The sequence below is a fragment of the Fundulus heteroclitus genome, chromosome 4 (genome assembly GCF_011125445.2).
Source record: "Fundulus heteroclitus isolate FHET01 chromosome 4, MU-UCD_Fhet_4.1, whole genome shotgun sequence".
Lineage (NCBI taxonomy): Eukaryota > Metazoa > Chordata > Actinopteri > Cyprinodontiformes > Fundulidae > Fundulus > Fundulus heteroclitus.
In genome coordinates, this window is record NC_046364.1 from 20,109,626 (window position 1) to 20,135,404 (window position 25,779).

Here is a 25,779-nt window from a genome sequence, read left to right on the forward strand (position 1 = left end):
TATTTAATATATTTTTTAAACATTTGAAACAGCTTGAAAAAGCACAAAAAAGCACAAAAAGGTGTTTTTTTTAACTCACTTTTTCCCCCTCTATAGCTTTACTAAAAGGGTTCAGAAATGATCTGTGTTAACAGGTGCAGCGTCGTTGACACATTACACTTCAGTGTTGTGAATGCTCCCACTGCATTTTTCTCAGCAGGGAAGCGGTCATAGCAGGAGAAATACATGTTAAATTAATAACTCCATAGTGGTCTCCCTTCCGTCAGGTATCAGAGGATGGCATGCCAATGACCGGTATGCAGTCTGCCCAAGAAAGTAGAGCTGTCACATGAGAGTGACAGCAGCCATTATGAACGTTATTAATTACACCTGTGCAGTTCCTGCTCCCATATGTCAAAATGTCTGCCATTTATAAGTCTATTAAGAGCCCATTAAAGGTTAGGTCTACCTACCGGGGCACATTGGAATAGTTCAGCAGCGCAATTTTCAGAAAGTGAAAAATATGACAAAAGATAAGAAATGGGGACCTGCTTAATAACGCATGACGTGGTGGCAGAAATATTCAGTATGTGGTGTACAAAGACACTTTTGGGTCTTGGCGAACAGGCCGATGGTTGTTAATGAAATAAGATTAAGGACGCACAAAATACACACCCATACTACCCAGTTAATCATCATTCAGCAGGGCTTTGTTACAGCTACTAGCTATTCTGTGTCCAATAATTTTTGCTTTAGGCTGCTAAAAGTATATTAAGAACCAACTCAAGCTATACACATATCTAAAAAAAAAAAAAAAAAAATGGTTATTCGACAAACAAAAAAGGCTGGTGGCATGTGCAGAAAAACAAGCAGCTCTTTGCTGAAATCGTGTGCTCTCTCGTTAACAGTTTTTTTTTCAGCGACGTATTTATGGAGAACACTCACCCCGAATGTGTCTTCTTCTGGTCGGCCTGTATCACCCTCAGGGTTTTCATCTGCAACACAGAAGCACGAGAAAAGGCATCAGAGACTCAGGAAGGGAATTAAACCCTTTTATGGCGTCGGTTTACTCCTTCATTGTAAACGTGCATAATGGCTGCTCACTCTTTTATCCATGCATTTTATTCTCAGCCAGGTTGTATTGTGTCATAAACCACAGTCAATACAGCAGACTAATACATTTCCCCGATATATAGAGGTGTAACTCCATTGCATGACCATGGGTCTGCATCTGTTATCATATTAACTGAGCGTAATATTTAAATGGGTTAATGCACAGCCTAAAAGGCCAGGAATGACAAAAAGTTTATTTGCTCTACACTGTTTGATTTTAAGCACCTCTTAAACAGTGCAACATTCTAAAAAGAAAATAATAATTTTATTTTTTGTACTTTGCATGTGTGTCCCTTTACTGATACGGTACAGTGTCTTGGAAAAGTATTCATACCCTTTGATCTTGTTCACGGTTTGTCACCTTACAAGCACAAACTTTGAGAGAAGTTACAACCAACTAAGTTTTTCTCATCGATTTTAATTGGATTAAGGTCTAGTCTTTGATAGGGATAGTCTAATGCACAAATATACTTTGATTGAACTCATTCATTGTAGCTGGAAGGTGAAACGGTAAGTGTTTTACAGCCTCTAGCAGGTTTCATTTCTCTGATTTTAGCTCCATCCACCTTCCCATTAATTCTGACAAACGTCCCTGCCGCCATTAAAAAAAGCCCCTCCACAGAATGGCGCTGCCCAAATCATGTATCATCATGGAGAGGGTGTTAGTTTTTCTCTGCGTATATGTAGTAATTTGCATGTAGGTCAAAACGTTTGGTTTTGGTGTAATTAAACCGGAGCTTCTTCTTCCAGTTTGTTCCTGTGTCCCTTACATGCTTATGGCAAACTTTAAACATTATTCCTTATGGCTTCCATCCAACAATATCTTTTCTTTCCAATGTTCCATAAAAACCAGGGCAGTGAACCCCTAATAGGTGTCCTGTCAGCAAATTCACCCACTAGACTTGTGGAACACGGCAGTTTAGCCGCTCTTGGCGGCTCCTCTAATTAATACCTGCCTTGCCCAAATCAGGTGATGGGTGATGTTTTGGTGGGTTTCCAGTGTCATACTCATAGATAACAATACATTAGTTTTGTTATGTTGTTATGATGTTCAGGGCTGAATATATTGATTTATCGCCTATTCCTGCTTTAAACTTTTCCAGAACTTTGGAAGTTTTGAAAAAAAAAAAAAAAAACATGTACAGTGTTTGTTTGCTTTTACTTCACAGTTATGCACTAGTTGGACTATTACGTTACATAAAATACACTGAAGTTTGTGCTTGCAATGTGAATAATTTCAGGGGCTTGAATGCTTTTGAAAGGCTCTGCACAATGCAGTAAATATATATATATATATATATATATATATATATATATATATATATATATATATATATATATATATATATATATATATATATATATATAAACACCAATAAATTGATAGTAGAATAAGACAGTTATACAAGAGGTATAAAGAGAAGCTGATGTGATGAAGCATGGTAAATATTCCTCTGGGGGAATAATGCTGACCAAAAAAGAAAAAAAAAAACAGAAACTGCAACAAAAAAACATCACAAGAAGCCTTCAGTATTTAATGCTACTACAGATAAAAGCTCACTGACAACTTTTGGCAAAAACAATTGAAACTTTCTGAAGTATATTGTGATCAGATTGTGAAAAGAAATGAACTGGTGTGAACACCCTGAATGGGACCTCCAGCCAGGACATCAGAGAATAATTGTAGGCAAATTAAAGGCTTAGGCACAAGCATTCACGCAGTGTTGGAGTTAAGTGTGTTTGTGCCACTACTAACCCTGAATCCCTCCCTCTCAGCCATGATCTCAGTCTTCTCTCCTCCCTCTGCCCTCCTCTCTGCTCAGCAGCGTTAGCATCACTCACTGTGTCAGTAGTCTACACTCTGTCACTGAACTCTCTCACACGCAACAGTGCGAGTTTGTGCATGTGTGCCACCATCAGTAGCCCGTCTCGTGGAGCTAGGCACACAGTGTATCCCTGGTCATATAGCAGCTTAATAATCTGCAGCTGATTCGTAGCAGCGGCTTCCTATGGCTGTGGAAGGAAATTCTATAGAAGGTCAAAGTTTGGACTGGCCCTCTTCGTTTAAGCCGTTAACAACCAAACTGCAAAAACAACCAGAGGTTGATCTTCAACGCAGGAACATGGGATTTAATGGAGAACTTATCTCCTGCACAAGCTGCTCATGACCTCATTCCAATCTTTGCTCAAAGGCAGATTTTGTGAAATTATGTGTTTGCATGATACATCACAGGAATTTCTGTAACACTGTTCTCCAACACGACCTAAGTAATTCATGCCATCCTTACACCGCCATCATATCAAGGCCATCAACTGAGGAAATAATTCAAAATGAAAAATAAAAATGTATCTTTATACGGTTCATTTTGTATCAAGAGGATGAATGTTGACACTAAAACTGATGTGCTGTCCAGTGGGAAGATGCTGCACTGCTCAATTTGAATAGATAATGTTAAAAACAGCAACAAAAAAATATATATTGAAATGTCATATTTTTATGTTGTATAAAATGCTGACAATAAATAATCATACATATATAGAAAAACATTATATATATATATATATATATATATATATATATATATATATATATATATATATATATATATATATATATATATGCCATTATGATAAATAGAGAACAGATTTATACATTTAGTATTGTAAATCTGACACCCGTATGACCCAAGGGGATGCCTGTCCTAATTTCAACATATCTTGGGTTGAAGTATAGGACAAGAAATTTAAAAAGGACTAAAACATCTCCCGGTCAAAACTCTTTAACTAAAGGTTTGCTTTGTACAGAGAGGGTTCACTCTACTTCACATAGCAATTTAAAAGGAACATTTTAAAAAGAAAATCAAGGGTCATAGCTAAGAACTACTTCATGGACTGCAGCACAAAGTGAACAAATTTCTCCATGGTTACTATCATGAAAGTGGTACTCAAACAGTATGTCTTTACTTCGGTGTATGTGTGTGGGCAAACCCACATCTAACAAGGAGTAAGAAATGAAAAGGAAAAGACAAAAAAGTAAAACCCAACAGGATTACATCGAAAACACTCACCAATGTCGACTGTGTCTGCAAAAGAACAGGCAGAGAATGTCATGCTATGTCAATAAACTGACAGGTTTTAGCCCTGGAATACAAACCATGGAGAGACATTTGCCAGGCTTTTTTTAGTTTGCCTTCTTCCTGTCCTGTGAACTCAGTGTGAACTGCAAGTGAACAACCTACCTGACCTAACTTGAATGAACCAGTGCAGCAGGGATTAGCTGCACAACCAGCACACTCTGTTGAGGAGTTTTAATATAAACTTAAAATCCCCCAGTAGGTTATGAACCTAAGTTAAAAGCCGGTATGTGGAAAAGGCAAAGTTGATGAAAGAACTGGTTGAAAAGTAAGTCCTCAAATGTTGGATGTGCTGGCTGCAGTTGGAATAAGAAAGTGTTTTTGACAGTATTTCGTCTGCTCCACCTTCACTTGATTTTCAAATAAACCCAAAGTATTGCAGCTTGGTAAAACTGCATTTAGAGTAAAGGAAAAAAAAACGTGATCCACTCACCAAATTCGGGTGGCGTGAGGAAGTGACCATATACTGTCTTGGTGACTGTTCCCAAAGGGTTGCTCGCCTCCAAAGTGTAGTTGCCATTATTGATGTGGGTTGGATTTTGAAACGTCAGGCAACCCTCCAAGTAGTCCTGGTAGAAGTCCATTTCAGTTCGTATATAGTCATTCTGTTGGATCTCCTTCTGTTTGTGGAACCAACGCAGTTTGGGGTGCGGGTAGCCACGAACTGTGAATTCGATGCAGGTGTCGAGGCGTTGCTCAGGCTCAGCCAGTCTCAAGATTACTGGTGGAACTGCAGAGAAGAAGAAGAGGAGATTGGAGACACATCAGGCATCTCTCTGCTAATACGGGGAAAAAGTAACATATGTAGATCCCCTAAAGTCCTCGGTTAATGATAAAATTACATCATATAATCAATATGACTTTTTTATGTTTTAAATGTATGTTTTTAATGTGCAGAGACCTTTATCGGTCAAGAACGTTCCACAACCCTTGGGCTCGTGAAAACCTTTTCTAAAATCTCAAGATATGCAGCAGCAGAATTAACCTAACATACTTCTGGGAAGGATGACATTTAAAAGGCAGGTTTCTTGCTCAAAGTACGGACGGGCTTTTATACCACATACTCCATGTTCCAGCAGCAGTTCACGGGACAATGATGAGCACAACCGGATAAAAGGATTTTCATGAAATGGCCTCGGATATTTCTTTTCATGAATAAGCACACGTTGGCTGTTGTCTGATATGCAGTCGCACATCTTCTCTGAATCCACAACGCCACCAAGCTGAGAGGCAATTTATCACTTTAATACTATCAGCTACACTTGGTGAACAATTCATCCACTGATTTGTCTTTGCAGTGAGTCACTCTTGCTGTTCCATTATCAAAAGGAAATATTTGGCAGCTGATATTACCTGGCATGCCTCTCAGTTTCTGTCCTATATTCTAACTCCTCCATCAAATCTACCCAGTCATAATACTGCACCGACTTTAGAGACTCTAGCTGTGACTTGCTATTGCCTTTTGTGAGCAATACGCAGCCCAAAATGTGCTGCTGGCACAGACCAAGTAGCCCCTTCATATTATAGTCCAGTTAGAATTCCCCATACAAAACAATGCAACAGAGACATTTAAAGGATACGGCTATTTTCTTAATGATCTGTCTAGCAGCCTTAACCCCTTCCACAAACCAAAACCATCAATTGAAACTGGTAAAGGCCCTCCAGCATTAATCTGACATCATCGTCCAGACATCCACACTTTAGCAGTCTTTTGATATCTCAGTTGCCTCGTCTGAGTTATTTATTTATTTATGCCAACATGCTAAGCAACATTGCTTTGCTGGAAGCATTGACACTCTTAGGACCAGTCTTTCTTATAGATAAGATTTGTGTCCGCAATTGTCTAGGAAGGGCTGTTTAAAACAAGACATGCCCCATGCTTGTTATTGGCACGATTTGCCACATTCCAAATAACACACTGCGGTATGGATGGGTGTGCTTTCAGTTTACACCCCACTGCCTACTGGTTGGCCAGAGTAACATTGCAGTAACATAGAAATTTAAGCCTTAAAGAGGGCTGACGCTTTCATACAGAAGGTTGACAATTATGGCACTGACACCACCTCACTTCAGCAGATCTGAGTAGTAAGGGTTGCTAGTGGCTTTTGACTCATTTGGCCCTTCTGTCTTTCCAGAAATCACACAAAGTCTTGACTTGAAGCCGTTGTAGAAGAGACTAAATGTTGCCTATTTACTGTTTTCCTCTTCTGCCCTCTGGGTCTCTTGTATTTCTGTGCAAGATAAGAGAAATGGAATAAACATTGCACTGTTCCATGGGACTAACAGCATCTCCTACTAGTTAGGCATGCCTAAGGGTAAAGCAAATCCAGCACAGATCCAGACCCACCTCATTGATACCAGTTAACATCCAGGGAACTGATGTTGAGATAATGAACTATAAGTACCTGGGTGTTCACCTGAACAATAAACTGGAAAGGAGTCACAGCACTGATGCTTTTTACAGGAAGGGCCAGAGCAGACTCAATCTGCTGAGGAGACTGAGGTCTTTTGGAGTCCAGGGGGAGCTACTGAAGACCTTCTTTGACTCTGTGGTGGCATCAGCCATCCTATAATGTGAGGTTTCTTGGATCAGCAGCTTCTGTAGTTGAGAGGAAGCGGTTGGATAAACTCTTTGGGAGGGCCAGCTCTGTCCTGGGATGCCCCCTGGACCCAGTGCAGGAGGTGGGAGACAAAAGGACGGTAAGAAAAATAAAATCAGTGATGGAAGATTTCTCTCACCCCATGCATGGAGCTGTGGCAGAGCTGGAGAGCTCTTTCAGTGAATGACTGCTGCGTCCCAGATGCTTATTCCTCCCAGCTGCTGTTAGACTTTATAATCTCTGCCGCTTACAGCAGACTCAGTAAGTGTTTACAAACATGCTACTGGTTCCACGGGTACTTGCTCTGATCAAGAATAATTTACACTGTCTCTCAGGTCCATTTGCACACTTTCTAGCTTCACTGGGAGTGTTTGTACTCTCGTGCATATTGCAGAGTGTCCCTACATTGTTCTGTAAATTGCCTGCTGTCTTTCTTCTTGTATTTTTAACTTCAACATTGCATTTTTAATAAAAGTGCATTATTTTCCCCCTGTCTGATAAGTTCTTTCTCGTCTGCTTTACAGCTTGATGTAAATTAGTTTTTTTTATTCATATTACTTAATCTAGTGTGTAAGTCTAGTGTATCCTGTCTACGTGTTTTTCCCACTGTCACGCCTGAATTTCCCCATTGTGTATTTCTACATAATTAACCTGACACAAAACTACCATTAAATCTCAACTTGAAGCTCATGAGATCCTCACATTTGTATTAAGGTTGAGCATTACCCCTCAGAGAAAACTTCTACTCCTATTAGATTCTCCGCCCCATACAGTCTGCATCTCCGGCTCTGTCACTCTCCGTGACTCCTAACAAGAGGTGGGCAATCCACTGTGTTAAGAAATCACTTCCTGGTGTCCAGGAAGCACCACAGCAATGTACATTCACATAGGTAATTCCTGAACCTTTAAACCAGAGAGGGATTGTGGCCCTATTGATTAAAATTGATCACTGTTCACATTGCCCCAATTTTAACTTCCTCTATAAACTCAGCTCTTTGACTAACCTCCTTGGCTAACGGTTGTTAGCAAGGCAACGACTGTGGGACAGTATGCACACAGAACAGGAGATCCTGGCTTTAAAGGAGTTAGTAACATTTGTAACTTGGCTTGCGCCAATTACCGGTATCAAATTATACAAATGCTGCGATCATCTTACAGGAAAACACTGACAAACTACAGCTCCTTGAATTCACTGCAATTCTGACATTGCAGACTGAGGTTATATGTAGAAATACCTGGCACAATGTTCTTCCTGTAGTGCACATGGTGGAGAGCTGAGAGTAGGGTTTGGGTTCACCAGATCAGATCACCTGACTACCTGATTACTTTCCAGTGTTACTCCAGAAAAATATCATATTGCCAATAGTGGGCAATATGGATACATTGCTAGCTTTCTGCTTAAAAGGAGGGAATAGATCATGTTAGATTGTGTTTCAAACCTATTTCAAATAATGTAAAACTGTTATTTTATTTAAGATTATAATATTGTGAGAATTTTAATGTGCATCAGTTTGTGAATTTGAAATTATAGTAAAAAAAAAAAAAACTCTGCTTTTTTAAAGTGTTTTATCCCCAAATTGTCTAGTTTAAAAGCTTTTTTATCTCCAACATTTTTGGAAGCTGTCATTTCATAAATTTGTTTGGTGACAGACAATATTACAGTAAAATCATTCAACTTATCTAAATGCGAAGGCTTGCAAATGTGTGAACGGATTGGTGTGGGGGCGTGTGCAGAGCTGCAATTTTCAGCAATAGAAGAGAAAAAAGAAAATAATAGGGAAAAAAAAAGAGTGAAGTGAGGGTGTTTATAGAACTGCAAAGCGCAAAGACAAGGAGAAAGCAGAGATGGGAGAAAAATTAAATTCTCCTCTTGATAGACAGTTAGGGACTGATCCATTTCCCCTTCAGCATGCCTGTCAGCCCAGTCTTAGTCAATACAATGCAAGTCATAATTACACTGCGTGATTGTCCATGTGAGCACGTTGTCCTTGTACTGTCCGCACAGATGACAAGTTTTGATAACCACATGTCTCCGATCAGCGACAACTCTGAACACAAAGCCAGTTGCGGCATGTTATTTAGGACTAACACTGGTTTGTTTTAAATGCCGTATTCCTGCTGGGCTGGAAAATGCAGGCTACAGCAGGTGGTGAAAGTAGGGACAGCAACACAGTATTGATACAGCAAGGAAAATAGGATAGGACATAATGTTTTACTTGGTAAATACATTTAGAATTTGTCTATTCACATGAATTCACACACAAAAAAAAGCACAGCATACACGTACATCCTTGTTCAATGCACATATTGAGGTCTGTGCCTTGTCTCCCATTCATCTCTAAGACTTTCTATGCCATAAACCTGACCCTAACTTTTAAGGGTTTATACCTAACCCTAACCTGAACCTGATTGAAACGATAATGCTAAACCTAACCCCTAGCCCAGAATAAAAGTGAGGACCCACAAAAGGTCATTCAATGAAATATTATTTCATGTATGATTAAAACATGATTCCACAGGAAGTAGAAAGGTTGACCAGATTACCAGCAAAAGCAAAAAGTGTCATCGCTCAGCTGCAAGCGCAAGCACACAGATAGATAGATAGATAGATAGATAGATAGATAGATAGATAGATAGATAGATAGATAGATAGATAGATAGATAGATAGATAGATTTAGAGAGAGAGAGAGAGACAGAGAGAGAGACAGAAGGCAGAGAAAAGCTGTAGTTTATTAGTATCTGCAAAGTCTTATAGGTATCAAATATTAATGGCTGATTTAGTCCTAACCAGGCATGTGCACAATCATATTTGTGGGCAGGTAAAAAAAAAAAAAAAAAAAAAAAAAAGGACATTCATCGCCAGGATGAAAGAAACATAAGTAGGTACATTCAAATTACATATTTATTTTTGTTAACACAGTTAATATATCTGTAATCAAATAGGTTAACTCAAATGTTAAAAATAAATACATAGATAAATACCAGGCAGAAACAGACATGACAGAATAACTTTGTGCAAGCTTTTTGATAACCATATCAAACAATATATTAAACAAACCTTAAAAATATTTCAGCTAGCATCTTCCTTGGTGCCAATCTCTGACAAACATCAGTAAACAGCTGGACAAGGATTCCCAGATTTCACAAGTGTGAAACAAGTAGGCTAAGCAACTAGCGTGAATGTTCTTTGTATGGAAAGGAAAGCATTTATCTTTACTTTCCAACGCTAAACGCTATAAGCCACGTGATGTTGCCAGCTGCAATCTAGCCGCTGGGAACGTTGTGATTAATTCTGTACCAAACAATTTCTGGGACTTCACAAGCACTAGCATTACCTGCCTGTCTGATGTTAAGGGTCAGAAAAGAAGTGTGGTGGCTGCAGCGGTTGGCCTAGTCCTTAGCAATTCATGAGGGCTAAGTGGAGGAGGAGGGAGTGGCAAGGTGGGGGCGTGTGTGCCGTGGATCAGGCCGGTCAAGGCTTCTCACAAGAACTCAAATAAATGCCTGTCAAATATCAAAACACTTTTGGTAGGAACTGATGGTAGAGTGGATGAGGCTTATTTTTAAATAAAGATGAATTAAAGCACCAGTGTGTAAGATTTACAAATGGTGCCCCATCTAGTGGTGCGCTACACAAAAACAAACAACCTCGCTGGCAAGAGTGTAATGACGACTACTGAAGCCACGGAGAGTCATAAATGTGACAATGTCAACATGTCCTCCACGTATTTGGTACCAAGCTACCGCTAATACTTTGGGGTTGTTTTTTTTTTCTAAGTCGCTTGTAAATTCCGTGAGTAGCGGGTTGAGCTTTTTTGGGCTCGTTCCTGAACATGCAGTCGCTTATCAGATGGAGTGACTCGTAATGATCCTGAAGAAGGCCACAAGCCAAAACGTGTTGGTCTGCAAATAAAACCCGCTCCTTATACTTCACGTTTTGCTGAAGTTTTCATCTAACCAAAGAATGCGCTGAGCCAAAAAGTGAAGCTCTCAAATTGCAGGTTGGTCTACGTTCCAACCTGTGGTTATGAGATATTGATCATGGCAGAAAGAACGAGACCCTGATGCAAGCAAAAGAAATGAGCATCCTTTAATGGGATTCTAGACTCAACGTCAGTGATAGGGTGCAGAGTTGCATCATTGGCAAGTTACTTAGAGCAGAGCTGCTGCTTCACTGCATCAAAAGGAGTATAGGTAGTTCAGATGTCACATCATGATACTTCAAGTTGCATTCCCTTTGGAGGTTTTCCAGGCAAGTCCCGCTGGGAGGAGACTCTGTAGAGGACCCAGGAGTTTTGAAAGGACTATGAAGCCTCTCTGAGCAGGGAACACCCGGGAAAAGAATGTCTGTTCCTTAGCAACTAGATCTGTTACCTCTGACCTTTTATTTTTGTTCTTATTTAACCTTTAATTAACCAGGTAAAACCCATTTAGACCAGGATCTCTTTTACAAGGGTGACCTGGCCAGGAGGTTAACAGCACACGCTGCAGAGAAACTTAAACTAAAACAGTAATTCACCTGTAAAGCACAATCTGTTATAAGCAGTAAACTAAACAGACAATGAATGGATGGGTTGATGGTGTTCAGAACTTATCCCCTATGCCATTCCATTATTTTTTTTCTCACTTGCGTTTACATCCATGTATTTGTGGATTTCTTGGGTTGTTACCAACAGTCAGTGAAAACTTCGATTCAAATAGGCTCATTACAAATCTATGTACTGTAAAAAAATGTTAAAGTGGTAAATCCTCATTTTTCCAGTAGCGTAATTTATATGCGTCCAAGACTTGAATCACGATACAAATGTAGCATTTCTTTAAAGCAATGCCTTACACATCTTCGTGGAATAGAACCACTGAGTCGGGTGACCATGTCAACCATAGAAAGCTGCGCCAGATCACACGAAGGACTGAAGAAAGAACACAAGGTAAGCTTTGCCTGTCCGCATTGCTGCAGAGCTGCTATTGTTCCTGACAGCGCCAGAACAATGTGCCTGCTGAACTTGCATTGTGGTTAATTACACTTTCGCTAAAATAGCGAGCTCATCTCTGAATGCAGAGAATGTCGCTTGACGGCTGGTAATTTCGCTGTCAATCAGATTACTCCCTAATCAGAGCAGCAGTTTAAGCTATTTTATGACATTTCCAGAGACAATAGACTGCACAGGGGAGGAAATGTAATTACCATCAGAGCATGTGGTGAAAAATTAATAAGTTAATTTGCAGCACCAGCAGAGTGTCAACAGGAAAGAAAAAAGTGCCTGGAGATGTACATCCATTGAATGTCCGTCTAGAGGAAGCCCTGCAGACGTGGTGCTGCAAAGTCAATCTGTCACTCTTGCATGGGTCTCAGCAGCCCGGCTCCAGCAGGGAGCGCTTGAATTGTTGACAAATCTCTCCTTGTCCTGTAGCGTGATGCATTACAAACAGCCACAATAGATTGTGCTCTACAAGAAGAAGCTTGCTGCAAAGAGAAAAATGTCAGGCACCTTTGATAAATATTGGCTTTAAATACAGTCTGTCCCAAACATGCCCAAGGCCACTCTACTGGATAGACTTATGTAAGAGCTGAACTATAGTGTAATTCATCGGCCCGATGTTAGACAGACTTTCTGATGGTTATCAAATCATCATTGCTTTATCATTGCTCAGGGATAGATTTTTTTTTCTCTCTCCTTTACTCTTTCCGCTGAGATCAAGGCTGAGCTTTCATGTGGGCTGGAGGGTACATTCTTGCTAATTGGCTACATCAATTTCACTTGGTTTGTAACTGTGCAACACCTCATTGCATTCTAAATGTACCTGCATAATTTGGCTTCTGAGCTTGATAAAGGAGACTTTCACCCTCACTGTTCTGAATTATTCTCATAGACTGTCTGTTTTATTAATAAGTGATAAATTTCCATCTCTGACATAAGCCCATCAAAGCTGCCATGAAAGAAATTCCATGCAAGCCATTCACCAAGCCTTCTTAGCCTGCAGCATTCCTAAGGTACATGAAAGACATTAAATAACCCTTTTGCAAAGCACTTCTTTGCTGTTAGTTGTCTGATTTGTGGAATTTTAAACCCACAGAGCCTTGCAAAAGTACACATGCCCCTAATTCTTATTTCGCCACATTGCACTACAATCTTTTTTTGTGGTGTATTGTGATTTATGTAACAAGTAGTTCATAATTGTGAATTTGAAGGTTTAGTAGACATGTTTTAAGTATTATTATTATTATTATATTTTTTTAACAAATAACAAATCTGGAAATTGCGGCAGGCATTTGTATTGTACAGATTGAGAATAAAGACTTGGAGACGTCTGAAGTCTCTCAGTCCGCTGTTCAATCCATTATCTGAAAAATGGGAAGATCTTGGTGACTACCTAGACTGACAAGCATGGGGTGATGACATAAGCAAACCTAAAAGAAGCTTAGAAGCCCATGCTAGCTTGGTCTTGCTTGAAATCTTGTTTCAAGTTTACTATAAGCCACGTAGAGGGCACAGGAAACATGTGGATGAAGAAACAATATAGTAAACAATTTGATCTGCATGCAAAACTCACAAAACTCTGAAAGCACAACCCCATTCGAAACATGGAGGTGGTAGAATCATGCTTTAGCAGAGACAGGTAAGCAGCTCAGAGTTGCCGGGAAGATAGAATGGAGGCTGGAAAGTCGTCCACTAGTAGGGCTACACAATATGTGTTTATTGTTTAATGTAATAGAAAATGTTTTAGGAGGGCATCAAGATGTTCCATTGAAGTCACTAAGAAACTACAACTAAGAGGTTTATCTGACAAATCAGCAGTTTCAATAAAACTATGTTTTTGAGATGGAAATAATTTATTTATTTTACAGTCTCTGGATATATTATTCACTATCTGTGATTTATGTTGAATCCAAAACAGAAAGACTTATACTGTTTAATTAACTATTTGTTTTAGTTATTACAATACAGATCCTCATTGTAATATTCTCCCACATTATCAAACATAGCATATGTCTCCAATATTTTGCAGCCTCATACATTAAGACAAAAAATGGACTGGTTTAGCAAAAGATAATATTTGTGTGTTGGAATGGTTAGAGTCGGAGTCTAAACTTAAATTAATTTGCAAATCTGTGGTAAGACTTAACAATCACTCATCCAATCTGAGTAACTTGGAGAAACTTGGAGCTATACTTGCAGTAAACGGTGGCTCTTCAGCCTGTATAAATTCAGGAGACAGAATACAAATGCACGGCACACTTTTCCAGACATGTCTTTCCCTTACTCTTCACAATCAAGGACTACAAAATGCTCTATTACATAAAATCAAAGGGAAACACGTTTGCAGTTACAATGCAATAAAATGTGAAAAATAAAACTTCAAGAGGCATGAATACTTTTGCAAGAGCACTAGAGTTTAATAACATTAAAACTCTGTAGATTGTGCTTCTTAATCATAGCAAATATATTGCCAGATTGACTGATTACCACTGGAACACAAAAACTGCATGCATGTACATGTATTAAATATTTTACATCATTTTATAAAACACAGGGTTGACTTTCACACAGGCTAGTTCTGTCTGGTGTTAAAACTGCATCATGGATGTCCTCACATGTGGATAAGCTTCTTGCTCAGTGGTAGGCAACTAGATTTCATTCCAAGTAATCACTGCACCAGCAGGCTTCACTGATTAACGCCCTCAGCAACAGAGGAGTGTGATTTCACGTTTAAGGCGTTTGAGCCTTATTCAGCACATCTCTGACAGGTGAGCAAATAAGATTTAATAACCAAAACACAACTGCTGAGAGACAACAATAAAGATGTCACGTTGAGTGCTTATCTGTCCTTTATTCCCTGTAGCATGGTTGATTGGAGCTGTTTTCCTCCAACCCATCCTGCAATTTTAATCCCCAGCAAACAACGTGACACATTAGCATTTTTAGCCATGCCGGCAGAGGGTTCTAGGCCTCCTGTCCGGCTTGATATACCCTCATTACTCTTGGATGGCGGGGATGTAACATTTTGTACTTCAGTGGTCCCTGGAGGATGAGTGCTGCTAAATTTGATTAGCCTTTTCAGCATGTATGAGCAAATTTGTGATCTGAACGTCGTACATTATGTCACATGTTTTCCCAAGGATGTCGCTGCACATTTGGTCCCAGCAGGAAAACAAGGTATCAGGTGCAAGGACGGCAACAAGACACCGTGTTAAGCCCAGAAGCAAAGGTTTCTGAACGGAAACAGTGGCTAACATTATCAGGCATCAAGAGCAACACAGTTAATTGGTTAAAGGTTGATATGTTGCCTTTACTTGAGCAATGCTGACCATAGTTTAATTTAAATTAACAGGACCAGCTTGCAATCAACACCCCCGTCTATATGTAGCTAATTAGATCCATTAATTATATGGAAATCTATTTATTTAAATAAGCATTCATAAGGGGCAATTTCTTTTATTAGTCATTGTTAAAACTGTGATATTGCTTAACACACTACCACTACTTTAACTTTGTCAGCACTATTAGAAATTGGTGTAACATATAACAGTTATTTTGTGAATTTTGTCCTTGGGAAGGTTTATTTTTCTACTGAGCAAAATGTAAACTCTAATCTGTAATGTTGGTTCTGAGACACCAGAAGGTTGCTATTAATGCAACCTTAACATCACAGCAAAGCCACAGGCTCGTTCGCTGAAATGCAACACACTTTAATCATCATATATATGTGAGTTTTGCTGTTTTAACTTAGTAATTTTGTGTAAATGTTTAAATCTGCATCGTTATTAGGGAATAGAACACGTTTGGGTTTAGCAACCTATTGAGATTTACTTGTTCAGTGTTCATGCTTTCCGGCTGTTTATGGTATCTAAATATTCCATTCACAACTACAGCTTAAACACCTTGATTATATTTACAGTTACACCTTTAACCAACTTCTTCATAAAAACAATGGCTGGTGTTTCCTGGTCAGAAAAGTGAAACTTCTTCAAAATCCCCTTAAATGTAGACATTTGATAATAAATGTAAATAAAGGATTTCTTCTCTGATCCGCTTCTCCAGCATCTTCATTAACCCTACTTCTCTTCATTCTCTGTAAATATTGTCTTATTTTTTTTAGCCTCAAGTGTTCTTCCACGCAGCATGACATTCACTTTGTAATTAGGCTCCCATTTAGAGTAGAACAGCTGATAAAGCAGGGTACACTTTAGGGTGCTACATTCCTGTGACTGACAACGTGATGTGGCATGGATCTGCACTGCAGCATTTCTCAGTCAGAATCTCCCTCAGCCTTGTCTTTCATACAGTTTCACAAAAGAAGGAAGAGGATGAATAACGAAATGCCAAAACTCAAGATTTGAAAACATCGGTTTTAAAAACCAGTGTATTGGAGTATTCATGAACACTTGAATACACGTTTCCCTTTTCGTAGAGAAACCAGACAAAGCTCCTCGGGAACTGAAGGTGCATGCATGTCTCGGAGTAACAAAAACTTGGACACCAGTGATTCTCTACACCTGATGTCAGAAATTCAACTTACATGTTTTTGGCCCAACATAGCAACGTAATCGTCCACATATATACAATATTTGCTCACCTTTCTAGTGCTGCGTTGAATGAACTCAGTTAGTTTGGAGACAAATTTGTTCTCCAAGTCCAATCTAACGCATATCTCATAGTGAGCTTTTATCCCCTCTGTTATATCTCTGCATTTCCATATTGAGGCAGGATAACTTGCATTTCCAATTGTCACATATTACGTTGACTTTACTGCAGTGCACTTTAGCTATCTAAACTATGCAGTGAAAAAAAAAAACTCTGAACCACTCCCTGCCTCCTAAAAACGAAGATGTGTCAGACAGGTAGCTACTAGCATGTGGCGGAGGCCCGGAGTGAGTCCATCCACCACGCGACAACCTGCGACCTGCAGCCTGTCACCAAGCCCAGTCGAATTCTTTGAGCAGGCTGACAGGATTGCATGCTGTGAAGACTATGAGGGATGTTCAGTCTGTGGCGATGGCGCGGGATAATATTCCTTATATTTATATTTCTTTAGACATTACAAATTATTCATTAGTACATATGGAGAACCTAAATAGCCAAGCTGAAACTCATCTAACAGCTTTTCAACCCTCATCACCCCTCATGAATACTCAGTTCTTTATGCAGTTCTGCTGGTTGTTCCGGGTGTGCGGAAACAAAGGTTCTCGAGCGGTCGATGGTTGTGGGGTGTTAACTCGTGAATGGTACATGTTTTACATTTATAAGCTTTTCACGTGCTTATTTATCACAGTGTCTAAGACAGATCAATACTAACTCATCACACAAGGTACGCTCTGTAAGGGTGCTTTTACGTCTGCATCGGTTGGTCCACCAGAGGCTGCTTCCCCAAAAGGCCGGCTCCATTTGGGAAGCAGTGAAATTTCAACTAAACTCTGCCCTCAACCCAGAACCACCTGAAAATGTTTTTCAAAGTTCACGAGCAAGCGAATCCAGATGCGATTCGCTTACAACTAGAAAGCAAATGTGGTACGGACAAAAATTAAACAAATCGAGGAAACAACATATGATGTATGAACATGTAATTGATTAGAGAGTGGTTGGGTAGATTGTGTGATAGTAAAGTAACAAAAGTGTCAAGGAAAAGGCTTTAATAATAATCTAGATCTCCATCACCGTTTTTAACAATGGTTTTGCAGTTAAATGTTTTTCTTATACGGTAAACCAAAAAAATGAAGAGGGGAAATTTTATTTGCATTCCCACAAAATCACCCTGAGTCCCCCATGATATCCTGGTATGAAGATGCCCAAAAATAACGATTTTTGTAATGGCTACCAAAGGCCAAACGTCAACCAGTGGTAATTAAACATCGTATCAAACCTTGCCGTGTTACAGAGGGATTCTTTCTACTGTCAAATTAACTTAATTTTTATCTTCACAGCCTGCTAATATTTCTCTAGAGTGTTTGCAAACACAGGTCACAGCTACCGCTTAACCTCGAAAAACACATTTGAGATTAAATATAAACAGCTTTGCAAATTACAATATCATTCAGACTAATTAGTATGGGTAATGAGCATTCCCTGTCAACATACCGACCCGTATGTGGCAGGTTCAGGAGAATTGTAAACCCAAGCTGAAGGGCCGTTTTGACGGTTCTACCCCTGAGCTTTAACCCCAGACCCGTCGGTCAAATAAATCACAGGTAACAGCCAACTCACACTGCACATTTAGCTGGATCGACGAGTTGGTCATCCCCACCAGGTTCTCTGCGATGCAGGTCAGCTGGAAATTGTTGTCGTCTCGGCTGATGTTAAACAGAGTCAGGTTGATGGAGTGGATGTTCGGCCAGTAAACATTCGACTGCGAAAACGGAGCCAGAGGTGTAGACAGAGAGAAGAGACGTGGTTAGGTCTGTGAACGCAACATTGTGCAGCACATACTATTATACTGCTGGGCTTTACATTTTTTTTATTAAAACAAAGGTGAATTATTAATTAGTTAAATAACTGATTTAAAGGAAATGTTAACTAAGTTAAATGAAACAGAATGTAGCCAAGAGGGGCAGACTATATTTCATTTAATTTTACTAACATAGGTCTGATACTATAAGACACTTTAACCTCGTAACCACATCCATACCTCTGGAACATTTTCACATTTTGCTTAGTTACCACCACTGTATATTTTAGATTAATTTGCAACCTTTGACCTAAAAGTGTCCAAACTGCAGTAGGGCTGCATTATAGCATGGCTGTCTACATCATCTGGCTTAGTTTAAGCACTTAGCATTGTGGTTGAATGATCCTCATCTATAAAGTCACTAAAAACGTCAAAGTCAAATAAAAGCTGCAGTGTAATTTCAGCAGACTGCTGTCTCTTCTTGCTTGTTTAGCTGCGGTTCTCATAACGCCGATGTCCTTGGGGCCTGTGTCAGGGAGCCAGCATAATGGGTCAGCTGTATTAATCTCCACACAGAGCAGATCTCTTACAAGAAACAGCCTTGTTGAGATTGAGTGTACATCGATATAGTAACCAGACTGTAAAAAGAAGTTGGCATGGCCAACAGGATATCCCCCCCCCAACAGCCTCGGAGCTGTTTGTTACACAACTTAGTATGATCAGTAACGTCCATGCTTTTAGAGCCAGGAGTGACCCCTCTTTTTATTTATTTATTTATTTATTTTTGCAGACTGGGATTGAGAGTTGTTTAGGACTAACAGTAATAGCATAATTTATTAGAGTTGCACATTGTTTCCAAAATGAAAAATGTGTGCAGCATATATGCAGAAGCAGTCTGGCTCGTGAATTCTAGCCAATCAGTGCAGTTTGCACCTTTTCATTTTTTTTAATCAGGTTGAATTTGCTCTCTCTTCAGCCACAAACTGTCTGTACAGTTTAGTACAGATGCTGAATCGATAGCAAAAACATATTTGGAAGTATTATTTTAATTAACCATCCTGGGTCCCAAGTAATGTTTGTTATTTCATAGAAAATTTCCATGTTGTTGAAAATTGGCAAATTTGGCCAGATTATGTATGTTGGGGTAATTTTAAATATTTTTACTTTATTGGAATTTTACGAAGCATCAGTCCATCTCTAATCAAAACTTTTTTTGTGATAACGAGCCACTCTGCAAAATGTTTTTTTGAATGTGCAACCGTTAAAATCTAATTTTAGTTACATGTTTGGTTTTCTTCCTCAGGATTTAAATCCCTTCTGAATTTTATTTCCCTGTTTTCCGCTGAGTGAAGACATTTTTTTTATTTGCTGTGAGTCTACCAATTTCCCTGAGTTGGATTGAAGGTTAGAATTATGCAAATTACAAAATCAACAAAATTACTTTAAACCCAATTTGGGCACTTTATTTAAAAATCAACTTACTACCAATCTGCAAAATGCTAACAATTTTGGATCTGGAGAATGAGGAATCATTTGCTCTTGCTTTCATAAGCATACACAGGATTGCAGATTCAGATTTTTTTTCAGTTTCTGAAGTCATCTGAAAACACACAGCCACAGATTCAGGGGTTGAAATCAATTATCTTTTAGAAAATAGGACTAAATTTAATCTTTGCTTTTAGCAGTCATGTCCCTGCTTTACTGAAGAAAGCTCAACCTGTGCTTCACACTCACACAGAGAGTACTGCCAAGCTGTGCTAACGACGGTTGTCATGTGATCATTCTGTTTCAGGTCAGAGCTGTCCATCTGGAGGCTCACAGCCTCATTCAGAAATAATATCCAACTGTTCCCCGCTAATCAAAGGTTACAAACAGTTCAAACACTGCACAGCACTGTCCAGTGCAGAGGTAGCTAACATGGAGCCTGCAAGCAGCAGGTTGCCCCGAGGGACAACAGGAGCTACCCGCAGGGCACGTTTGTAAAAAAAAAAAAAAAAAAATCCAGGAAATTCAGAAAGGGCCACCAGGATGCAAAGGTTGTATGGGTGTAGATGTGATTTCTGGGGGCAGAAATTCAACATGTTAGCAGGACAGGAGTTTTGCTGTGCTGTCGCTTTTGGGTGACATCAGAGTTTATACAATGCAATGTGCATACCACCCCTCAAATCTTTGGCAGACATCACTGAGAAACTTAACCTCATGAGTCCCAAGTTGCAGAGTAAAGCTAAGAAGGTGATAAGGGCTGTAAAAACATTCAAAGTTTGGATGGACATTTAAATCTAAAAATATTAGCATTGACGATTATTCATAATTATAGTGAGTAGTTATCATAAATATGTGTATTGAACAAGGATTTACTAATGTTGTTGGACATTGCTGTTTCTTTATGCTTTCAAAACAAAGTTAACAGAAACTCGTCTAAAGAGACACATCCTGACATGACTTTCACAAAAAATTGTTTCCAATCCCGATTGGACCTATAGTAACAATGAAAAGTAATTTAGACATTCAAAAATAAAACACAAAAATGTCAATATTTGAAATGATTCCATACATAGGCTGGGTTATTGCTAGGACAGGTTTTGAATATCTATTCAACAGGGTTTGTAATGCAGACTTTCAGAATAACAGAATTACAGATAATCTTCAAAATACAAGCAGCGGTATCTTATTGTGTAGAGATTTTGAACAAAGCACCTTCTATGTTGCTCATTGAGCTAAACCACTGATGAAGAAGGGACTCCAGTATGTTGGTTATTAAAAAACAGCTCAAGGACACTCTTCAACAATAAAGTCTAATTTATACTTAGGGAATGAGGTGGGTGCTTCAAAATAAAGCTTAAGAGTGTTCAGATCAAGGTCAAAAGATTGTATTCAACAAGTAGCCTTCTGTGTTACTCAACATCCTCAAAGTAGCGTTTAGTTTCAAAAAGGGTTGCTGAACCCTGGTCTGAACTTGAATAAGGGTAGTAACACATTTCTGGGGAAAAAAAACAACAGAAAAGAAAAGTTTATTCTATGAATCTTTACCCTGAAAGCAGAGTGGGAAGGTTTTTCTAAATGATCACAAAAATTGCAACATCATTTAAAAGAAAAAGATAATAAATAAAAACAACTTGGTTTTGCTGTTGTGATTAATAAAACTGGATTATGGTTGCACGGGTTCTGATCCGATCATTAATCATTTATGCTGTTCCCAGATGCAAAGGTAACTTGCACACGCCTTAGCTACTTCGGGATGCTGTTGCACTGTCATGCATATTGCATATTCTATTATGGTGTGTTATGTAAATATGCTGGAGTCTTTTCCACTGTTAAATATTTTCCACTGTGCAATATTTACATTGGCATTTACTTTTTATCTTCTATTCTTTGCATTTCTTTAGAGCTAATTTAGATCAGACTAGTTCTTTTTCCCCCTTTAATTGCAGGTGATTGTGTGTAACAGTGTGTGTTTGCCACTGTCACACCCCGTATTTCCCCATTGCGGAACAATAAAGGAATTATTCTTATCTTAGCATAACAAAGTTGTCTTTATGACTTTATGACTTTATGAACATGTTTGTTGTTTGGTTAAGTTCCCTTTAAGATGCGTTGAATTCACATTGGAAGTCGGAGCTTGGATCTGGGAATGATGTCCCAACCAAAAAAAACACCTTCTTGTCCAAAACCACTGGGAATTTTCTCATTGCTGTAGAGGCAACTAGTATCAGCAATATAAGCCGACAACATGATAAAACATGGTCAAAAATTAGATGTTGCAGAGCACAGTGTGTGTCAAACATTCTGACACAGACCATCAGAAGTGGTGACACAAAGTTTCTACCTTCAACTATTACTATGTTATAGATGCGTGGCAGCCATATTAGATGTTTCCAGGTTTGGGCAGTCTATTTTTGAGTGGAAAAATCTGACTTTTGAATGCATTAGTTGTTTAAATCTGTGTGTTTCTGACCAGGTGGGTGTTGATGGAGTGCAGGCCACTGACAGTCCAGTCCACTTCAGGCAGCGGGGATCCGGACCCGTTGCAGCTCACCGTTACGTTCTCCCCCTCCGTCACCAGCACGCTGCTGTGGCTCACGCTGATCTCTGGTAAATCTGTAGGTGCAAACACGCAAAACACAACAGTGGCATGTAATCAGGTTAACAAGCATGGCTTTAAAGTCGGAATATTTCCAGATCAAATCTATTAACCTGTTTTAAGAAACATGGTAAAGATTGGCCAAAGAGTGACAGATTATCATCCTCAAACACACACTCATGTGAGATGCTTCGGGATGAGTCACCACAAGAAGATAACAGAGTAAAGTCTACAGCCTCTGTCAGAATCAACATGCAGCTCCTCACATCAGATTCACCCTCTGAACTCTGTCACACCTCCTCCTCTTTATGTGTCACCCCCACCGTGTCCTTTAACCCTTTCCTTCACTTTCCTCTTTGTTCCCCTCTCCCCTCCAGCCCTGCTGCTCTCTCTTCTCTGTTTTTCCTTCCTGTATGCCACCTCTGCCCCGCCACCCCCACTTCCTTACCACAGTTGTTGATGTACATGTTGTGCAGCCGCATCTTGGAGGCTCCGTTCCTGCAGTACAGCTGCTGCGTATGAAGCCCCGCCTCTCCCCTCTGCTGCCACAGCTGGATCCAGCGGATGCTACAGCCGCAGTCGAAAACAACTCCGTCCAGACGTCTAGAAACACAGCCAGACGACAGCACGGTTAGCGGCTAGTACAACAAAGGACAAGGAAAAGGTTGGATGTCTGCACAAAACAGGATTCTTCTCATTTCAATATATTAATATTAATAATAGATCACGTGTTCACTACAGTCTCATGCCGTGTGAATTTAAAAAAAAGAAGTGTCTTAAAAAAAGACGATATGATCGATATTTTCATTTTGCATCGATGTAATTTGATCGTTAATGATTTTATTGATATATGGATTGATGTGTTGTTACAACCTTAATAACAGGTGTCCAGATTGAGAGAATCGGTAAAACTCACGCTGCCAATCATAATGATAGGTCTGCCACACCAAGAGTATAGGGTGCCATCTCGCCATATGATTGAAAACTTTAATCAATCTGCATTTGACCTGCTTGTAAGAATAATTTAGCCTCTTCTGAACTTTTGTGCTGTTAACTTTCTGGGGGACTGGGGGCAACTGCCTGGCTGTCTGGTTGAATCCCCACTATCCTTCACTCTGCTGTGGGTCGCGTCAGCGCAGACAGATACCTTCCCACAACCAAGCCAAAGGCTTTAGAGGGGCTTTCCAAAGTTTGATTTTTCTCACTTGTTTTTACCTATGTCAGCACATTTGAGTCATTCAAACAAACAAGTTTATGCAAGTCATGAAAAAAAAACTAGTAGTACTATATGTTTTTAAAACCTTCTTTTATTTTCACATATAGCTATTTGTTTAGAGTCCTGAGCACACACACACACACACACACATATATATATATATATATATATATATATATATATATATATATATATATATATATATATATGTGTGTGTGTGTGTGTGTGTATGTGTGTGTGCAGTTGACTGTAATTCTGCTTTTGGGTCCCTTTTGTCTAAGAGGATGACATTTGGGTTTTCAAAAATGCATTTGGTTGAACCAAAGCGCTGCTAGAACAATGGCCTATGGTCAGCTGTAAGAAAGGAATGGATTGTTGGCAATAATGCACAGTGACATGTTTAGAGTGAAGTATGGGACTGGAGGTATAGTAATATAGGTTGTTTTGAAGCCCCAAGAGATGAACCCCTTACAATTACAAGTCAGCCATGAAACTTCTCTGTATACCAAATTATTCAGGAGTCCAATGTGAGTTCATCTGTCCGCTACAGCTTGATTCTGCATCACCAATAGCACAATAATACACAATACTGAAATTGACAACATAAAAAACAACCTGTTACTGCGATGACAAAGTCAAAGTCCAGAACTCATGCTGATTGAACAGCATGTGCCTCAGTAAATTAAACCAAAGAACAGCGGCTCAAAATTATACTACAGCAATGTGAAAAATGAAGACATAAAACAACATCATTGCTTTAAGGTATTGTTGCTGAAGGTGGACTTGCAAGCTGTTCTTGCCTTTATAACCAGTGCTAAAACTGAATAGTACCAGAATAAACCATAAAAATGTATGTAAAGTGTTTAAAATTGAAATTACACTGAGTTCTCTAATAGGACTTCACAGATTTATGCTATCTAATAGTTCCTAATGGCTGGATCCACTCTTGTCATCAGTCAAGAACAGCACCTGCTATCAGCCTTTGGCTGCATTAGCACCAGACAAGTATCATTAGGTTTCTTTAGTCATACATCTCATTCTCAGCCCAGTTTGCAGCAGACACCCCTATATGCCAACTTTATACTTCGCATCTGTTCAAATGGGAAGTTCTGATTGGCAAATTTTGACAAAATGAATGCTAGACCAAATGTCCTTGAGAAAGGTCAATAAGATATTGCAGAAAGAATGAATAATGCATGAGCAGTATCCAGCATGCTTTATGAAGTCATGAGAATGGAGTCCCACAGGTGGTCCTCACTTATTATCAGCTGTTCTGGAGATCTGATTATTTAGGTAGAGCAGGGTGTCACTATACATTAACTACTATAGGAAACTAATTCATGCTCCTAATGTCCGAAATAATGACTGATTTAGTGGCTTTCTTAGGGATTTTAGTAAAGTTCTATTTGTAGTTACCAATGCATAGTGGTATTCTGAACCCCATTAATATATATTTATGCATGCATTATAACCATAGGGGGTCATATTTACTATTTTCTATAAATTCATTGTTTAATCATGCTGTTTGATTATGGTAATTAATTCAATATCCTACTTCCCTGAGGGCTGGTTGCCCTCACAGGAGGATAAGTAGAGATTAAAATATTTACAATAGTAAGTAGAGCACCGATGTAGCACGGCATTAAATAGGTCATAACTGTTTGGTTTATCAGAAAAGAAGTTACTCTAAAGTAAGCTGCAGATTAAACGTTCTACGACATGTCTGTGAATGAAACATCTCTGTTGGGTCAGAAATGTTCTCAAGGACTTTTTAATGCATACAAGAATCATAAATCATAAAGACTCTTGCATAATGACAAGAGTCTTTATTGACATTATGCAACCACTATCAATGTTTGGTGAGACAACGGTTCAGAATTCACACAAAAAAAAAAAAAAAAAAAAATTCACACAAAACACACACACACACACAAAACAAAGACATCCATGGAAAAAACGAAGAATGAGAATTTCTAGAGAAGACCCTCAAACTGCATGTTTTCACATCATGGAAAGAAAAAGCTGAATTTAAGGTCAAGCTGTACAGTAGAAGAAAGAGACTTATCAGAAAGAAAAAATACTGTGCTATTATTAATAGATAATATGGTACATTCTGAAAATAAAATGTCAAGTTCAATGTGTCAAACACTTCCTGAGAAACTAAAAAGTGTGCAAATGGTCCTTAACATCTGATAAAATCTAAATGTTTTAGTAAAAAAAGACATATAACAGTCAGTTTACAGAATTATGTAAAAACATTTTTTGCAAATTTG

General features: G+C 39.0%; 1 protein-coding gene across 2 annotated transcripts in view; it reads right to left on the reverse strand.

The window, feature by feature from the left end:
- Window positions 1-25,779, reverse strand: part of ntrk3b (neurotrophic tyrosine kinase, receptor, type 3b) — a 316,929-nt gene that overhangs the window by 138,211 nt on the left and 152,939 nt on the right. For both annotated transcript variants that reach the window (XM_021307316.2, XM_021307312.2), the window contains exons 5-9: window positions 22,739-22,893; window positions 22,165-22,307; window positions 18,029-18,170; window positions 4,660-4,956; window positions 925-974 (exon numbers count right to left, since the gene is read on the reverse strand). In XM_021307316.2, the coding sequence (XP_021162991.2) occupies window positions 925-974; window positions 4,660-4,956; window positions 18,029-18,170; window positions 22,165-22,307; window positions 22,739-22,893 (787 nt within the window). The remainder of the gene's footprint in view (window positions 1-924; window positions 975-4,659; window positions 4,957-18,028; window positions 18,171-22,164; window positions 22,308-22,738; window positions 22,894-25,779) is intronic.